The 17460-nt window shown below is 53.2% G+C and overlaps 1 protein-coding gene across 11 annotated transcripts in view; it reads right to left on the bottom strand.

Annotated features, from left to right (window-relative positions):
* Positions 1–2482: 2482 nt before the first annotated feature.
* Positions 2483–17460, bottom strand: part of MPRIP (myosin phosphatase Rho interacting protein) — a 57178-nt gene continuing 42200 nt past the window's right edge. For 6 of the 11 annotated variants that reach the window (XM_015876574.2, XM_032447634.1, XM_015876575.2 and 3 more), the window contains 9 exons: positions 11953–15816; positions 10056–10203; positions 9388–9505; positions 8587–8746; positions 8166–8285; positions 7935–8021; positions 7206–7368; positions 6711–6796; positions 2484–3478 (listed from right to left, as the gene is read on the bottom strand). In XM_015876574.2, the coding sequence (XP_015732060.1) occupies positions 3407–3478; positions 6711–6796; positions 7206–7368; positions 7935–8021; positions 8166–8285; positions 8587–8746; positions 9388–9505; positions 10056–10203; positions 11953–15816 (4818 nt within the window). In that variant the 3' untranslated portion in view covers positions 2484–3406. Of the gene's footprint in view, positions 3479–5575; positions 5642–6710; positions 6797–7205; positions 7369–7934; positions 8022–8165; positions 8286–8586; positions 8747–9387; positions 9506–10055; positions 10204–11952; positions 15817–17460 lie in introns of all 11 variants that reach the window. The other 5 variants (XM_032447633.1, XM_032447632.1, XM_015876585.2 and 2 more) reach the window with 5 other exon arrangements.

Raw genomic sequence — 17460 nt, 5'->3', positions numbered from 1 at the left:
TTAGCATTTTGCAACATACTTTGCTCTCTCTGGTTTAGAACAAAGAGGAGTGAAGTGTTCTAAGTCACATCCTGTGCACTATCAGTGTGTGAAAAAAAGCAGGAAGAATGAGAAAATATAATGGTTTGTAATTGCACCAATGACGTGCCAGCTCAGCTGCTGCCACCTTGACGGGCTTATCGGGTTTCTGGCAGCAACTCCCACACCTTCCTTTGGGTGTATCAAAGTGCAGCTGTGGGCTGAGCATCCCCCTCCTCAGTTCTGGTCCCCTGCATCAGGGCAGCAATGAGCTGCTGGCTGCTCCGTGCTGGTGCCCTTCAGTACAAGGGTGGGTGGGTGGAAAAGGAAAGTCCAGGGTGCAGTGAAGTTACAGTTCTCAAAGCGACGTGTGCGTCCTGCAGGCAGGTATCGCTGAAACTAAAGGGCAGCTCAGCAGAAAAGGTGTGAGAAGCTCTTAGTGCAAAGCAGAGCTGGTCGGGTCAGGCAGGGGGTGCAGCTCGCAGCCAGTGAGTGAAACCAAAACTGTCACAAAAGAGCCCCCTGAGTGACAAATAGTTACACTGCATTTGGGATACCATACAGTTTTAAAGTATTTTTGTTCAGAAGGGAGCAACTAAGAGGTTCTGCTTTTAAAAAAGAGGTTGGGTTTGAGGAAAGGCAAAGCAAGCTGCGCTGTGTGCGTGAGGGAGTGGTCACAGCATCTGCATCAGCAGCACGGGAACGCAGCGCTGTGGGTGAATGATGGTGCTGAGGGTGATGGGGTTTATGCAGAAAATAAGTCCAAGTATCCCCTTACAGGCACAGTCTGCACCCGTGTCACTTCAGTGGCAGGAGGATGGATGATGCCCCGGGCAGGAGAGAAGCAGCAGGATGACCCCAGAACAGGGCTACCGCCTTGCTGTCCGGCTTTGTTCTCTCTGCAGGTATCACCCCATTCCCTGCTGTTCATTGGAGCTGCCCTTCCTCTCTCATGGAGGTGAAGGGCTGCCACCAGCTTTACAGAGATGCCACAAGTGATGCCAGCCTGCAGAGCACAAGGCACAGCCCAGGCCCTGCCCCACTCTGCTCCTGCCGTGCAGCCGTGTGTGATGTTTGACCCCCAGCAGACAGAGCTGCTGCAGGAAGGTACAGCACAGAGCACCTGATTTGCTTTATGGCATTTCAGACCTCAGGGAAGCTGTGCATTAAGTCAAGCTTCCCCAATGGCAATAACCCCAGCAAAGCCCAACTCCTTTAGCACCTTTAGCCCTTCATCATTTGTTCTCACAAACCACATGAACACACTGGTGTGCACTGAGCCAAAAGCCGCTGTCAGCCCCCATTTGGCACCGTCTCTATCTGCTGCAGGACCAACACAGCTGTACCACATCCACCATTCTCTGCATTAAGGAATAAGGATGGAAGCAGCCATTTGGGCAAAGAAAGCAAATGGTTTTCCTCCACCCAACACCAGTCATGATGGCCAGAGCTGGATACAACCCCGTGTGCAGCAGGCAGCATCCTTCCATGCTGTGCAGTGGGCTGGCAAGGTGTGTCCCTTCTGGTGCTCGTGGTTAAAATAACAGTCAGCAAAGTAAAGCAAGGCGTTCCAAGGGAACATATGAATGGTTGGAGTCCACTTGGCAAGAGGGAGATCAGCACGTTCTGCTCAGGTGGCTGAGGAGGACAAAGTCCCACTGTGCTTCCTGTAAGGAAGGCAGCATTCTCCAGTGCAGCCTTGGGAGAGACGAGTGCTGACAGGGATGATGCCACGTGCCATCCTTGCTCTGTGTCCCAGGACATCGCAGGCCATGAAAGCACCCCAACAGCAGAGCAAAGCCCGTGCAAACCAGTGCCACCACACAGCCCTGCAGTCACACAAGGTGGTGGCACAGACCCCATGCACACACCTGATCACCAAGTCTCAATTCCAGGAGTGGGTTTCCAAGGCTCCTCCGTTGCTTGGATGATGGAGAACACTGCAGTGAGTGCACGTTGTTGTGAGGCTGCACAGCGGAACATCTGAGAGGGAAGAGCCTTCATATCCGAGGGGCTGAGGAGCCTCCTGCCATCTCCAGGGCTCCCACACGCTGCCAGGCATGGAGACACAGCACAGAACATCATCTCTGTCTGCGTGGTGGCGCTGCTGGAGCACTCAGTGACACGGACCTCCCAGCTGGACACACAGCCTGCAGAGACCTGAATTCACCACAAGACACACACACACCTGCTTCCACCTTGGTTGAGCACAGAGAAGTCAAGGAACAGCTCAGCTCCACCTAAAATTAATCTCCCAAAGTCCAAAGCGATGCCATGTCAGTGTGGGGAGCGATGGGGCAGTGCTTCACCCCACTCACAGCCGGGGCTCTGTAAGGTGCACAAAGCACATGGAGATGCTCCTGCAGCCAGCACTGAGCTCTGCACTCACCTCTGGGCCTCGTGGCACTGAGCTGTGTGCTCTGCCGACAGCAGCTGTTGTGACTGAGCAGGGCTGAAGCACAGACTGGTTTTCAGAATTTTATTTCAGGAAAAGATTAACGAATTAAAATAGGAGCTGCCCTGCTGACAGAAGAGTCGAGTTCAAGAAGCTGATAAAAAAGGAGCATTATATGCATTGAGCACTGTGCATTTTCAGTCAATATTGGCTCTACTTTCTACTCTACTTTCCTTGAACTAGGAAAAGGGAGTTTCACATGCGCACAGACCCTAAGATACACAGGACTCAATGAGAGGAAGGGAGTAACAGCAAAAAAAACAGTGCTGGGCTGGATCTAGGAGAGGCAAGAAGTGACCTCGCGGCTCGGCCCCAGAAACGCTTCCCTCCCTCCCGCTGCGCACCAGGTGCCCAAAGCAGCCCCTACCCAACGCTGGAGCCCGGGCTCTGTGTCCTCCACCAGCCAGGCATTGGCATGGCTCCTCCAGGCACCCCGGCAGCATCCCACAGGCTTTCCCCCATTGCAGGTGCAAGAGATGCAGTCGACAAGATCAACGGCGAATGAAGCTCCCGGCGTGCTCTGAGCACTGGGGGCTCGTGACAGCAGTAAGAGGGTTGGCCCCCGCCACCCGGCCCTGCGCACATACCAAGGCGTTGGTACGACGGAGCTAGCTTATTCACAGGCTACTGAGCCTTAATACTGACACTTAGTGTAATGGTTTACAGTAAAGGAAGGGTTCTCCTACAAAGCGCCGAAGAGGGGGGGGAAAAATAATAATAATAATAATAATAACCCACAAAACCCACAGCCCAATCCCTTCCTCTCCCTCTCAGAGTCTCAGAAGCGTCTCACAAGCGGGGTAAAGGGGGGCGGCGAGGGGGCCGTGGGGCCGAACGTCAGCGAGGACGGCGGTGAGCGGCGTGGGACGAACGGTGCTGGTGCTGTGCTGCCTCAAGCCGGGAGGTGCGCGTGGTGAAGCGGAGCGGGGAGAGCTAGTCGTTCTTCAAGTCCCTGGATTCAAAAAGCTTCAGGCGTTCTTGCACGGTCAGGCCTTCCTTCAGGCTCTGGGAGGGAGAAAAAGACAGACAGAGGTGGGATGGGGCGGGCGGCAGGGAGCACGCGGAGTGGAGGATGTGGGCAGTGGAGGGAAAGGTCATCCCGGAGAGATTAGTGGGGCATGCTGGAGGAGACAGCAGCCATGGGGTGTGGTTATAGTGCCTGGAGAGAGCTGAGAGCGCAGGTTAGCCAGGTACGGACCAAAGCGGATGAGAGGTGAACACTGCTGGAAATGGGGTTAGCTCCGGGTGGGATGCGATCCCACAGCCTGCAGGGACCAGGACTCACTGCCATATACCTGCAGGGCTGCAGCACGGGGCAGGCTCTGCTCCAGCTCTGCTCCACATGTGCACTTTGCTCAATCAGCCCCAAGAACTGCATTTTGTCACCAGCCATCTCTTACAGCCCAGACCTAACCCTCCTACCACACACAGTGACACAGGGCTCACTTCTTTGGATCTAGCAGGATGCGATGGCTGATTCAGCATCCAGATCCAATGCAGCTATCCAAGCAAACCCTGCCTCGACAGCTTTCAGCAACAGTATTTTTATGAGCTTGGGAATACTGGAGAATTGCTATGTGAGGGGGTGCAACCATTGGAGCAAACAAATCTGGCCCTGCTAGGACAGCTTGAACCTGCAGTCACACCAGAGAGCCACTCAGGGCTGGCAGGCTGCCCTCCCTCCTCCCTGCTGCCCTTCCCTGGTGATCTGATATGCAGGAATCGCAGCAGCCTTACCACTCACCTTGCAACCAACCCACTCTGCAGCATGTGGCAGCTCCAGCAGGCACAGACCTGTGTGGAAACCCTTCTGCTATCAGGTAACCACCGTGCTCCCTCTTGCTCTGTTTCCTTGACCACACCACCTGGTCATCACAATTTTGCACTTTTGGGCCACATTTTGCTCAGCCTGGGTTTATCTAGGCAGGACACAGCGCTAAGAAGCTGTGCTCATTCCCACAATCACCGTTTTAACATTCCTCCCTCAGGCTCACAAATACAGAAGAGCACAGAAACGAAGCACTGCAATGCTCCGCATTCACACGGTGCATTCTTGCTTTCCAACAGACAGCAGAGCCTCTCGGGACCCAAGTCTGAGCACGCCCTTCCTGCAGAAAGTCAGCTTCGGGCTGTTTGAATGAGCAGCAACCCATGCATTCCAGTCTGCACATTCGATTTCTAATTAGATGGAAGCAGACACCAGAAGCCATTGGGCTGGTCTGCCTCACGGTACAAATTCCAGCAAATTCAGCCCTTAGGGATTTCATGATCCTTCTGAGCTGCTGACGAGGGGAGACTAATGCAGGATGAAGCCTGTGATAGGGGATCTTCCACCAGAGCCCCTGCGGCTCTCCAGCCATCCCCCTTCATTGTTCCCTAACCTCAGCCTTTACCATGGGCCAGGAAAATTAACTACTGCTCCAGTTCCTCAGTGTCTGTGCCATTAGGATCGAGGTCGTTGCCCACCATTCTGCTGGATGGCCCTGGATTCTTGTGGGATGTGTGGTGCCAAGTGGTGATGAGCAGCAGATGGACACTGGGGAGCAGCATGAGGTCAATGGGCAAGGAAACACCTGAACAATCTACAGCAGCAGCTACAGAGAAAACCAGGGGCAGCCTGGAAATCCCTTCTGTAGCTGAACCCAGGAGCACTACTGCACACTACAGACCTTGGGGGAAACGCATCTACAGGCAGCACTGATCCACTCCTCCACCTGGCTAACAGCAAAAAGGTTCTCCTATGGGACCCCAGTAGTGTTGAAGTTTAGTCTGAGGCATGCACAGTCACTCAAGCATGCACACTCAGAGTCCCACGCTCCCAACAAAGCCAACAGGAAAACGTGCCCCACTGTGTCCAAATCCTCTCCGTGCTGACTGCTGTGTTGGGGAGGGTGGGAGGAAAAGGAAGGTGAGAAAGCCATTATTCCCCAGGAAGAGCAGAGACACTGCTGCTCCCCTCCTCCCATACTATCATTAACCACAGATGAACCACAGGGTCATTAAGAGAAGGGCTCTCGTTTGCCGTGGAGGTGTGAGCAGTGCATGCAACGAGGGCCGCTCCAGCAGGCAGCTGTGCCGCTCGGTGGGTGCCGGTGTGATTACCTACGTGGCAGGGAACCTGGACTCGGGTTCATTTCAGTTATCCCATGAGACCTGCTCAATAACGGACTGTTGGAGGAGAAAGCAAAATAAAGAAAACAAAAACAAGAAGCTCATAAATCCTACAGGCATTGGCGTCCACGCAGCCCAGCCACCCCCTCCCCGTGCAGCAATGCAAGCAGGCAGTTTCCCCAGGGTTCCTACCAACAGCACATGGCAAGATAAGTACTCTGAGCTGAAGTGGTGATGGGGAACCAACCCTCAGACCTGGGACAGCAAGGATGCAGGTCTGGGTGCACCCCGAGCTGCTCCCTGCTGACTTGGGGCAGCACAGACACCCCACACTGACACCTGCTGCTTGCAGAGCTGCATGCTGGCTGTTGCCTGAGCTAGAAGCCTCTGCTTGCTGGCTTCTCGCTCTGCCCCAAGTCCCAACCACTTCCAACATCAGACCCCCTTTGCCTGGGGGGGAGGGAAAAGGCAAAGCAATGAGCCCATGTCTATCATCCTGCTGACTGATTCATGCGTAAGGATGCTTTGTGAGCAGCTCTGTGCACCCTTCGTATCTCTGTGGTCCCACAGCACCAGGCAGTGTGCAGCTTGGTGCAGTGCTGGCAGCCAGCAGGCCAAGCAGGAGCCCTTGGCAGAATCATTGGCGTCTGGGACCAACAGCAATACAGAAGGGCCAGAAAAACACAGGGCCATCTGTGCTGTGTTAACACACAAGGAAAGCATGTGTTAAATATGCCCAGCATCCAGACATTGCTGTTCCACATAAAGACCTACAGTCTTACAGTAAGGGACACTGCAAAATCCAGAATGCTGTGTGCAATTCTACCACTTAAACTTCAACTGACAATGGGGAACAAATTCTAGGACAGTCTGCCTGTGAAAGATCAAAGAAGGGATGAACTTCATCTTTGTGTCAGGTGAGGAGTGGCTCCACCCCTACACCTCAGGGCACTCCAGGGCAGCAGGCTCTGCAAACCATGTCTGCCTGCTCAGTGCTCTCCCAGCTGCCAGCCATGTTAGCACTGGTGACTGGGAAATTCTCTGTTTTCTTCCCCTTCCCATCTTAAATCCCCACCGGAGAGCAATGCTGGCCACCTGCATCACAGGGGAAGAGCTGTGAGCTCACCTTTGACCTGATATTCCTTAGTTGCCGGCTAACACTGGATCTGTCTTTCTTCAAGAAATCAGGGTTGCTTTTTGATTTCATAATATCTGGGGAGAAGCAAAACAACAGCATTAGTGGGGTGCCTGCTACAAGGAGCGGGGGCTTCTCCGCATCCCAACAAGCCAGGCCTGGTCAGGGGCCTCTCAGCACAAGGCTCTCCTGGTGGGAGGTGGCAGAAGGGCTTTCAGATCCACCAGCTTCCCCTCCTGGGGCTGGAAGGATGAACAGCCTTGGGGGGGATGAAAGGGGGGCAGCTCGGGTCACCCACTTCTTGCTGCCCCCAGTGAGGTTTCCACAAGGAGCAGAGGTGGGATGCAACATGAAATGGCAAAAAAAAAAAAGCACCAGGCAAAGCCCTACGCTCAGACTGAGTACTGCACAAGGGCTCACACATCACAATGCACGCGCTAAACCAGGGACCCAAAGATGGCTTAGAGCGGCTGGAAGAGCACTGACCATATCCCGATACAGTGGTGTTCACAGGGGATTTCTCTCCCTGAGCTTCTGTGGCTGCTTTCAGCTGCTCTTTCAACCTGCTGATATCACAGTCTGCCTTGGCCTTCACAATGCTCAACTCTGTGTAGATGTCTTTGTACTTGTCGCTGGCGTATTTCTTATCCTGGCAAAGGAACAAAAACAACCCGAGAGCATCAAACAGACAGCTGGAGCTGAGGGAAACACACTGAGGAGCAGCTCAGCACCAGTAGCCAGAGGAGGAGCAGCACCCTGCTCACCCAGTGAGGAGCTCTGTCCCCTGCTCTGCACTTGGGAGCCTTGGACAGTGATGCCGGCCACATGCTCAGAGCTGCACCAAGCAGATTTGTGGGACTCAAGATGCACAGAACACTCAGAGTCCAGCACCTGGTTCAAAGCGGACCAGATCCATCATTGGGAGGTCTCTAACACTGATTATTTTTGCCATTTCAGATCTCTGATATGACAGGCACAGGGAAAAAACACTCAAAGGAAATGTTCTCCCACAAGAAGGGAGAAGGGATAGGTCCTGGGCTGACAGAGTTGTGGGAGGCTTTGCTGACAACACCAACATGGGTATTCTGTTTAATTAAGGGCAAAAATGAAATGCTGTTTCAAATCCAGGGGGAAGCAAGCTGGAATCTAAGCACACACAGGGGAGACAAGCACAGCCCTGAGGATTTGGAGAAGCAGTCCCGCAGCTGACATTACCCTCAGTGCCGTCTGCAGCTCGTCTTTGAGAGAGCTGATCTCCTGCTTCAGGTACTGGATTTCCGACTCTTTGACCCTCAGCAGGACCTGGAAGGACAGAAGCAGTGTGAGGGCACCCTGCACACACCGCACAGCACCAAGACCTTCACAAACAACAAAACCGAACTGCCTGGTACTAAATGGGGAAACAGGGGCCCCATGCCCCATTGTAACCCAACACAAGGTGCTCACCTCCAGCTCGTAGGCATCTTTGCCCTGGGTGAGAGGCGACCCAGCAGCCTCTCCTCCACCTTCCCCGGTCAGCAAGGTCCGCAACCGCGTGATCTCCGCAGCCAGGCGGTTATTCAGCTCCTGGAAGAGGGAGAGATGTTGCAGGATGAGCCAGGGCTTAAGAGATGGTGACATCTCCCTGGCCCCACTCAGGGCCTGCTCTGTTGCCTTATGGAGCTATTCACAGGCACCTTTTATCACAAACCTCACATTTTCACCCCAGCTGGACACAAGGAAGCCAGCCTGGGGCAGCAAAGACATGATGACTTCTTTTATAGAACCATAGAATCATTAGCACTAGGGAAAACTTCTAGTATCACACCATGTCCAACCAAACCATGCCCTTCCCTACCTTCACCCTCATGGCTCCTTCTGCCCTCACCTGGTTGTGGGCGTTGAGCTCCTGGTTCTCCCGCTGGCACTGGCGGAGGGCCTGCCTCTCAGCCTCCAGCGCCTGCGCCAGGTGGGCGTTCTCCAAGCACTTCTGTGAGTACTGCTCTGACAGCACCTCCAGCTCCCGCTGCACCGACTGCAGCTCCTCCCTGGCAAAGAGACATCGGCCATTCACACACACGTTCCTGCTCTTCCTCCGGCACCCCACACCTGTCCAGGACAATCTAAGGACTGAGGGCAGGGATTTGTGTGCTCCCTTTGGGAAAAACCTTGAGTGCAGAGCAAGCCAGTCCTTCCCTCTCCTGGCACAGTGATACTTGGTCACCAACCCAGAGGAGGTCTTCTTCCAGGTGGTTATACTGTGGGCAAGTTTCTAAAACCAGAACTGAGTTCTATCAAGCCTGCACTCTGCAATGGGTAGACCTGCACACCCACACATGCCTAACAGATGTATCAGGGTTCACAAATCTGCTTGATTGTTTTGGTTGGCTTCAGTGCTTTGGTACTGCCCAATCAGATATGGCCCAGCTGTCTTCGTGTGACAGCAGCAAGAAAAGCAGCAACACCACTGCAGGTCTGGTGATAAAGCTACTGATGTTGGGTAGTGTTGGGACACCAAGCCCCTGAAACCTCCAAATGAAGGGCAATCAGGAGCCTATGGCTGCAGCTGGGTTGAACTGAGGGACTCCAACTCATTGCCAAAACCAAAGGAGCCAGGGGTCTTCCCAGGTGCCTTACACCACCATGAAACACAGCGATGGACGGACAGAACCACCCCAGCCAGCCTTACAGGTACTGCCTCCGGAGGGCCTCGATGTCAGCGTTAACGCTGCTGATCTGTGAGCGCTGCGACTTCTCCAGCTCTCGCTCCAGCTCCTCCCGGTGTGCATTCTTCATGGCTTCGATGGCTGCAAGGGTGGCACAGGGTTAGCACCTGGCATTGCCCTACCCAAAGAGCAGGGTTGGAGGGGGCCTCTTTGGTTTATTAGTTTGTTTTTTACAGGAAAAATAAACTGAGCCAACACAGCAAGCCACCCCACTGCTTTGCAGTCCCTTCAGCCCAGTGTGGCAAATGGGTTCTGCAAATCCCACTGTTCGGTGGAGTCCAACAAGTTGACCAATTCACACGTTGTTTCCTGAATTGCAGGACTCCTAATGCAGAGACCCTGAGCCTGAGTGCTTTAAAAGGCCCAACATCACTGAAGGAGGAGATTGTTGTGGGACTGGCAATGAATGGTTAATGCCCTTCTGAGATGGAACAGAAAAAGTGATCACACACTGTTGCAGGCAGTGAGAGGCATACCAAGCCTGGAGAAGAACCCCGAGATGGAACTCCATCCAAAACGCCAGCTCTTCCTTGTCTCACTGATCCCCACACAGCCTTCATCCCACCCCCCTGTGCTGCTCCTCCAACCTGGAGCAAACACCCTCCCCCATCAGCACACACTGTCCCCATACCTGAAATGGTGGCAGCTGTTTCCTCTGCCAGCAGGCGGTCCTTCTCCTCCCGCAGCTTCTCCAGCTCCCGCTGGTGCTGCCGCTGCAGGTCCTCAATCTTCTTCTGGTGTGTCTCCTCCATGGCTGCAAAGCCCCTCTCACATGTTGCCTGCAAGAGGGATGAGGGGATGGGGTTGAGCTGGGAGCTGCATGACAGTGAGTGGTGGGCACCTGGCTGCCATCCTGGGGTTTTCTCCCTCCCCCATCCACGCAGCAGACGGATGAGGATGGAGCTCACAAGGTCAGGGTTTGTCCTCAAGGAAGGGCAAGGGTCAGATGTGATCAGTGAATGCAAACATGTTAAAACAGCAAAAAAGATTGCTGTGCCCCTTCTGCTCTCCTTTGCAATCTGTGCTTCCAGGTGTGGCCACCTTTGGGTGGAAAGCAGATGGCTTGTGACAGCAATGGGACCTTAATTCACAACTCAGCATCATTTGCAACGTTGCACAGGAAATGATTTCCTAATTCAATGACTAGGACTGCATTTAGGCCAGGAAATAGGGAGCAATGCTCAGGGGATTTGGGAACTACCAGGTGGTGAGTGCTCAAGTCCCAGATGGATTTCCTGCCCAGATCCTGTTCATGGCCTTGCAGGAGGCAAATGTAAGCCCCTAGGCACTGTGATGGCAGTGGGGCAGCAGAAGCCCACACTGCTGGCCCTGAGCACCCCAGGGCAGATGTCAGACCCCAGGGGGGTGTTCTGGCTCCATGTGGGCTCCTCTTTCATTTCTGAAGACAGCAAACTTAAGGGGGGACAAATTCACTCCCCAAGTGACAAAAGCATAACAACTACTGACCTACACTAACGTAAACTATACACCACCACTTTGTTACATGTTCTACATAACCTGCGTCACTCCCCTCCCCAGTTTTCAGCTCAGTGCCTTTTCCGTCCTCTTTACATTTTGGTCTGGAGGAATTTTCCCTTTTTCACCTCACCCCCTTTTCTGAAACTCACAGCTCAGTGCCAGAAACTGTCTGGACTTGGCTTGCAGGATTCTTTGATACTCCTTTATAACACTGGAGGAAAAGGTTCGGTGCTCCTCCGCAGGTTGGGGGATTTAATTATTAACGTATTGTAAATGCATTGCTATAAACCCAGGACATCAGAACACATACAAACCAGCACCTAGCGTTACTGACACCACATCCTCCATCTGGCTCAGAAGAACCATTCTCACAAGGCTGGTTTCACAACCCACCCTGAGCACTGGAGCAATCCAAAAGAAGGCACTCTGGGCTTTCTACACCTAAATCTGGGGTTCCAGTAACTGTGCACTGTTTGTTACGTTACGAACTGTTGGCACACAGCACTAGCGAGCTCCCTATGCAGAGGAGATTGCTTTGCTACAGAATTTGGCATCCTCCCGTGTGAAGGTACAGCAGGAGAGCACAGGTTTCTACCTCACCTCACGTTTCTGAGGGCAGCAGAGACAGACTGAAGATTTGATCAGACTGGGAAGGACAGAGTTCAGGAATGCTTCTAAAGGGAAGACACAAACAAACCTCGTGCACGAGGAGAAACACTGCAGTGCTGGAACTGAAAGAGAGCCTGATGGTATGGAGCTATTTTGAGACCCTCCTTCCATCTACACCTCCAGCAGCCCTGACTGCTGAGCTTCCCTCCAGTACCTTACCGCTCTCCTCCTCAGCAATGCATTTAGAATACCCCAGCACAGAGGTAAGAAGCATGGATAAAACACCATGCTCCACAGAGGCCTTTTTTAACATTCTGGGGCTTGCTTTGGTGTGATGCCCTTCACAGGAGATGCCCCTAGGCCAGGCAAACCCTGGGACTGAATGCACCCTCCCAGTATGCTCAGTGGGAGATACCATAAAGCACAAAACATGGTAAAACCTTTAGGTTCTCAAAGTCTTTCTGGTACTTTTCCCTCAGCGTGGAAGCGCTGCCCTCCAGGTGCTTGTTCTCCAGCTCATCCCTCATCACGTTCATCTGGGCCTCCAGTTCCTGGATGCGTTCCCTCAGGCCATGCATGGAGTCCAGCTCCCCACTGGGTCCCTGCCCGGTGCCACCCGGCTCCCCGGCCCCCCAGCCGTCCCCACCATCTGGTCCCACCGCAGGGACTGCGTCCGGGTGCTGTTGCTGGTACTCATCGAGGGCGTGCTGCAGGCGCTGCAGGTTCTGGCTGTAGTGCTCCTGCAGAGCCTGCAGCTCCTCGCCGTGGATGGCCTGCAGCTCCTTGATCTTGACCTGGAACTTGTCCTCCAGCATCTGCATCTGCTCCAGGTGGTAGCGCTCCATGTCCTGCTTGTCGCGGACGATGGCATCCAGCTGGTTGAGGCCCTCTGTCCTCTCAGCCTTCAGAGCATCCTCTGTCCTGTTCAGCTGTTCGATCACGTTCCGAATCTCTTCCTCGTACCGGCCCTGCAACTCGCTCAACGTTTTGCTGTGTTTGTGCTCCTCTTCCTCCAAAAGCCTCCGCTGACCTTCGAGTTGGGAGACCTTGGCTTTGAGGTCGGCGTTCTCCCGCTCCAACATGGCAATCACCTCGCCGTACTCACCCTGCTGCTTCCTCAGCAGCTCTTCGTACTCATCCCGGAGCAGGGAGATGGTCTTCACACGCTCCTGGCACAGAGCATCCATGCTCTGCAAGGACTCCTTGTACGACTTCAGCTCTCTCTCGTACTCCAGGCGGACTTTGCAAGCAGCATAACAAACCTGAGCCTGAACTATTGCATCCTGGACTAACAGAGAGGAGTAGCGCTCCAGGTCTCCCATGCATGGGAGATAAGAAAGACTCTGTGATATCTTGAGGAGGTTCTGGCAATCTCTCACGGCCTCCTCAGGAGGTAGAGAGAGTAAGGCAACGGAGATTTCCTTAAGAACACTGGATTTGTCCTTTAGCTGTTGGGCAATATCTTCCTGAATGGAAACAAGAGATTCACCACCACGGCCTTGTAGGCCACGAACCTCCTCCACCTTGGCCCCCTCCTGGCATGGTCCCATTTGGATGCAGTTCCCATCCCAGGAGATCTGGGCTCTTTCTGAGGCATCTTTCTGAATTTCAAGTGCTTCAGAAATCTGATGCACAACTCTGTCAAAGTCAGGAGTCCTGTACGCTTTGAGAATTTCCTCCAACATGCACTTGTGCTGCTGGAGAGCTGTTTTGGTGTTATGGAGATCCTCTTCGATCGTTTTTAACCTCTGGTGAAAAGACTCCCTCATTTTCTGTGCCACAAACCCAAGTTCTGCTTTGATCAACGTAGCATCTGCTACAGCACTGAGAAAACACGGTGAAAAGCCCAAACCTGCTGGTTCTGTTTTGCCCTCTGCTTCTCCCTCCCTGGTGCTCAGGTGCACTCTCAGCTCCTCCACCTGGCTCCAGAACTCCCCTTCCAGCAGCAGCTTCTTAGATAGGACACCGGCCAAGTCAACTGCTGTGCCAGAAGCACTTGCCGGCTCTATCAGAGCCGCCTCCGCCGTTCCCTGGATCTCCCTGAGAAGCTGTGATATCTCTGAGCCTGCATTTTTCAGAGACTCTGCTATCTGGCTGATTAGAGAGGCCTCAAAGGCCACCCTCTCAGACAGCCACCTCAGCTGGCCTGCACCAAACGTCCCCGCCGGCTGCTCCTCAGAGATGGGCTCCCCTTCACCCAGCACCCCCCTGTCTGGTGCAGGGGACCTTGCAATGAGGCCCTCGCTCTGCTGACACTCAGGTGGGACCGGTGCCCCTCCCAAAGCCTGGATCGCACTCGATAAGGTTGTTTCCATGCTGGATAGAGTAACAAGGAACAAATCACTCTCTTGCTCCTTGTCTGACTTGGGCAGAGATCTGAGCTGCTCCCTGCACTTCTCTAAGCAAGCCAGCGCTTGATTGTTTTTCACCTGGAAACCTCCCAGCTCGCTAACATGGCTTTCTATGAGCTTGAGCTTCTCCTGCCTCTCACTCTCCAGCTGCGAGACAAGAGCACTGACTTGGGATAAGCTGCTCTGGAGCTGCTCCCGCAGCTGTGACTCTGTGCTGGCCCACTGGTGGTGCAGGGCAATGAGTGTCTCCTGGTTATGGCCGTGCTGGCTCTCCAGCTTCATGGTTACATCTTTCAGTTTTTCCTCTGTAATATACAGCTTGGTCTCCAGGGAGTGGATGATGGAGAGGTAGGTTTCAGAGTCGCTTGCCGCTGACGATGGGTAGCCAGGCGCTGGCTCCGAGGACATGCTTTCTTCAGACAAAGACCTGTCCTGGCTGGTGTCAGACGAGGTACTGCTCGTCCAGTTCTTCTCTGATCCATCTGGGTGGATATATTTTTGGCACTGGATGCTCGAGAAACGGATTCTCTGCCTCTTGGCCCCCATGATTCCTACATCAGGCTTTGCTAAGGCTTTCTGAGCCAACTCTTGGTCCTGAAGCTCCGCAGCTTTAGAAGGGGAGCCAAATTCCTCTGCTTGCCTCTGGCTGGTCTCAAGGACCTCCTCCTCCTCCTCCTTCAGCACACAGGTCAGAGCTGGGAGGGCATCGTGAGTTGGCAGCGGCTGCCCCAGCTGAGACGGGTGACTTTCATCAGCCTCAGGATGGGAGCCAACATCTTCTGCCTCAGCACACGGCCCTGCACCTACGCTGGTTAATTTCCTTAAAGCCTCCTCCTTGGCCTTTAGCCTTACTCTAGTCTCCTCTAAACTGCTATCCAAAGCAACCATTTTAACCAAAGCCTCGCTGAGATCTTGATCTTTCTTCTCCACAATTCTCAGGTGCATTTCCTTAACGTGTCTCAGCTCTTCCTCTTTTTCCTTCAGCACTTTCTGCACACCCTGGAACTGATCCGACACCTCCTCAAATGATTGCTCCAGATTGCGGTAGTTGGTCTCTTCCATTTTCAACTTGGCTTGCAGCTTTGCAACCTCGTTATCTGACTCGGCAACTTGATTCATGAGCTCGTGGAACCGACATTTGATCTGATCTCTCTCCCTCTCAAGCTCCTTGATGTGCTCTCCCAGTTTATGGATGCTGGCCTCCTTCAGCAGCAGCTGCTCCTCCAGCTGGTGGACAAGCTCGCTGCCCTCAAACTTTGCGCTCAGTTTTTCCTTCTGCAGAACTTCCATTTGCTGCTCGCTGTTTTGCAGCTGATTCTCGTACTCGTTGGCCCTATCCTCCACCTCCTTCAGACTCTGTATTAAAACCTGCTTTTCCCTCTCACAGCTCTCCAGCAAAGCCTCATAATTCTTCTGCAGCTTCTCCTCCATAAGGATGCGCGTCTGCTCACTGGCATTCAGCTGTCTGCTCAGCTCTGCGATCCTGTCCTGCAACCGCTGCACCTCCTTCTGGTGGTCCCTCTGCAGAGCCTGCTGCATTTCCAAGTCCCGCAGCTCCTGAGTCTTCTCGAGGAGCAGAGCCTCGGCGTTCTTCAGCTTCTGCTCACTGGCCTTCAGCTGGGAGCTGAGCGCAGCCTCGCTGTGCTGCCACTCCTCCAGCTGCTCCTTGGCCTTCTCCTTCTCACTCCTCAGGTCGCTTCTGAGCTTGGCCAGGGTCTGCTCCTTGATGGAGAGCTCGGCTGCCGCGTTGCTGAGCCGTGCCTGCAGGCTCTGAATCTCAGCTTCGTGGTGCCGGATGACATCCTTAGCCTCAGCGTAGCTGCGCTTCAGCGACTGGATCTGCTGATTGATCAGCTCTTGACGCTGGCATTGGGCTTCCAGCTCACTTTGGAGGTCTTGGTTGACTTTGTGGAGCCTCTGCCAGGCACCTGATGGCGAGGCGGCCACCTCGGTCTTAAAAAAATCGATTAAATACGAGATTAGTAACACTCTTGGCTCTCCCTTCTGAGTGTCACACCTCTGGCCAGGCAGGCCATGGAAAAGCTCCTCGCAGCGATTTGGCTGCTACCCACAAGCTCCAATTGGGATGATTTGTTCTTGGCACAATTTTATTGTGTCTTTTTTTTTTTTTTTTTATTTTTTTTTTTTTTTTTACTTTTAAATGAGCAACAACTGCTTTCCAGTAACAGAAAACATGGACCGTAAACGTCAAAACAGCTGTACAGTCACAGGCTAAAAGGAGAACAACCAAAATCAAATGGAACCAAAACACAGAAAACAAAAGAACAATGAAAAAGAAACACCAGCAGTAAAACAGAGACGGACACGACAAGAGGAAAACTGGACAGGTGAGAAGGAAGGGATGGGGACAGGCCGAGGAGAAAGGAACTGCTTTTAGTGTGTTGGTTCATTTTGGCATGAAACAAAAAGTGCACAGTTCAGGAACCACAGTCCTACCGAACAAAAGCAACGACAGAAAGTGAGGTGGCAGCAAATGACATCCCTTCCCAGCAGAACGCAGTGAGACAGGACAGCCGGCGTGGTGATGTCATTTCGGGGACTGCCAGACAGGACTTATGGGCTGCTCAGTGCATTAGAGAGATGCTGTTATGCTAGAGCTTAAGGCTAGGAAGGATCTAAGTTCTCTACCTGTAAAAACAAAACCAAACCAAACAAAAAGAACAAAATAAAAAGCCCAACAAGTGAAGGGAGGGTGGAGTTCGGGGGGGAGGGAAGGTATGATGAGAATGTAAAACAAAAGAAACCGACCTTTGTGAGATTCAAACCAAAGCAATGTAGCATGCAAAGAGAAAACTCACAGAGAGTCATGCAATAGGCGACAGGAATTATGTATCTTTTAAAATAAAAAAATACACAAACAGGAAGAGGCAAGAAAAGCACAGCGTTAAGCCTAGGAATTTGGCCTGCCCTGCTGTACTCTGGTTGCTGGTAAGGAAAGCCCACAGATGTGACACTCAGTTATGTTAAATTTCATGCTTTACACCAAAAAAATCCATGCAAGAATATCCGCCCAGGGACAGGTTAGTATGTGACCCCTCCCTCCCACCGGGACCAGAGCTGGGGAAACCAGAGGGCAGTCTGAGCCCCTGCCATGCCCCTCATTTGGGCACCGTGTCCCGAGGATGCTGTGAGCAAGAGAAGGGTTGTTACAGGAGGGCAGAGAGGCTGCAGTGCACGGCACATGCATCAGGGCGCTTATCTCAGCAGCTGCCTTACGGAACGGCATCCTTCGTGTCTGCAGGCTGCCATGGGGCTCGGTGCCCCCGGTTGGCTCAGGAGGGACAGGCTGGCAGCGAGCGGGGTCAGCACGGGAACCTCTTGGAAGTTGGGGGTGATGGAGGTATGGGGGAGTGACAAGTTCAGAGAGTGCATCCAACAAAAAGGCTGTCATGTTTGACTGCAGTTTGGGGCTGCAGAAAAGCTCCAATAATAACCTGCTTCCATCTCTTCACCCCAATAGGGTTTGGTGGGGTTACTCTCTTGTGTAGCAGGGTTTTAACCTCTTTGCTCCCACAGAGAATGCAAAAGAAAACCCAAGGAAAAGAGATCCTCTTATACTTCCAAATACCCTGCCCA

Source organism: Coturnix japonica, chromosome 14, assembly GCF_001577835.2.
Source record: "Coturnix japonica isolate 7356 chromosome 14, Coturnix japonica 2.1, whole genome shotgun sequence".
Taxonomy (NCBI): domain Eukaryota; kingdom Metazoa; phylum Chordata; class Aves; order Galliformes; family Phasianidae; genus Coturnix; species Coturnix japonica.
Note: the sequence above shows the minus strand (reverse complement) of the source record. Positions and strands in the feature narration are given on the sequence as shown.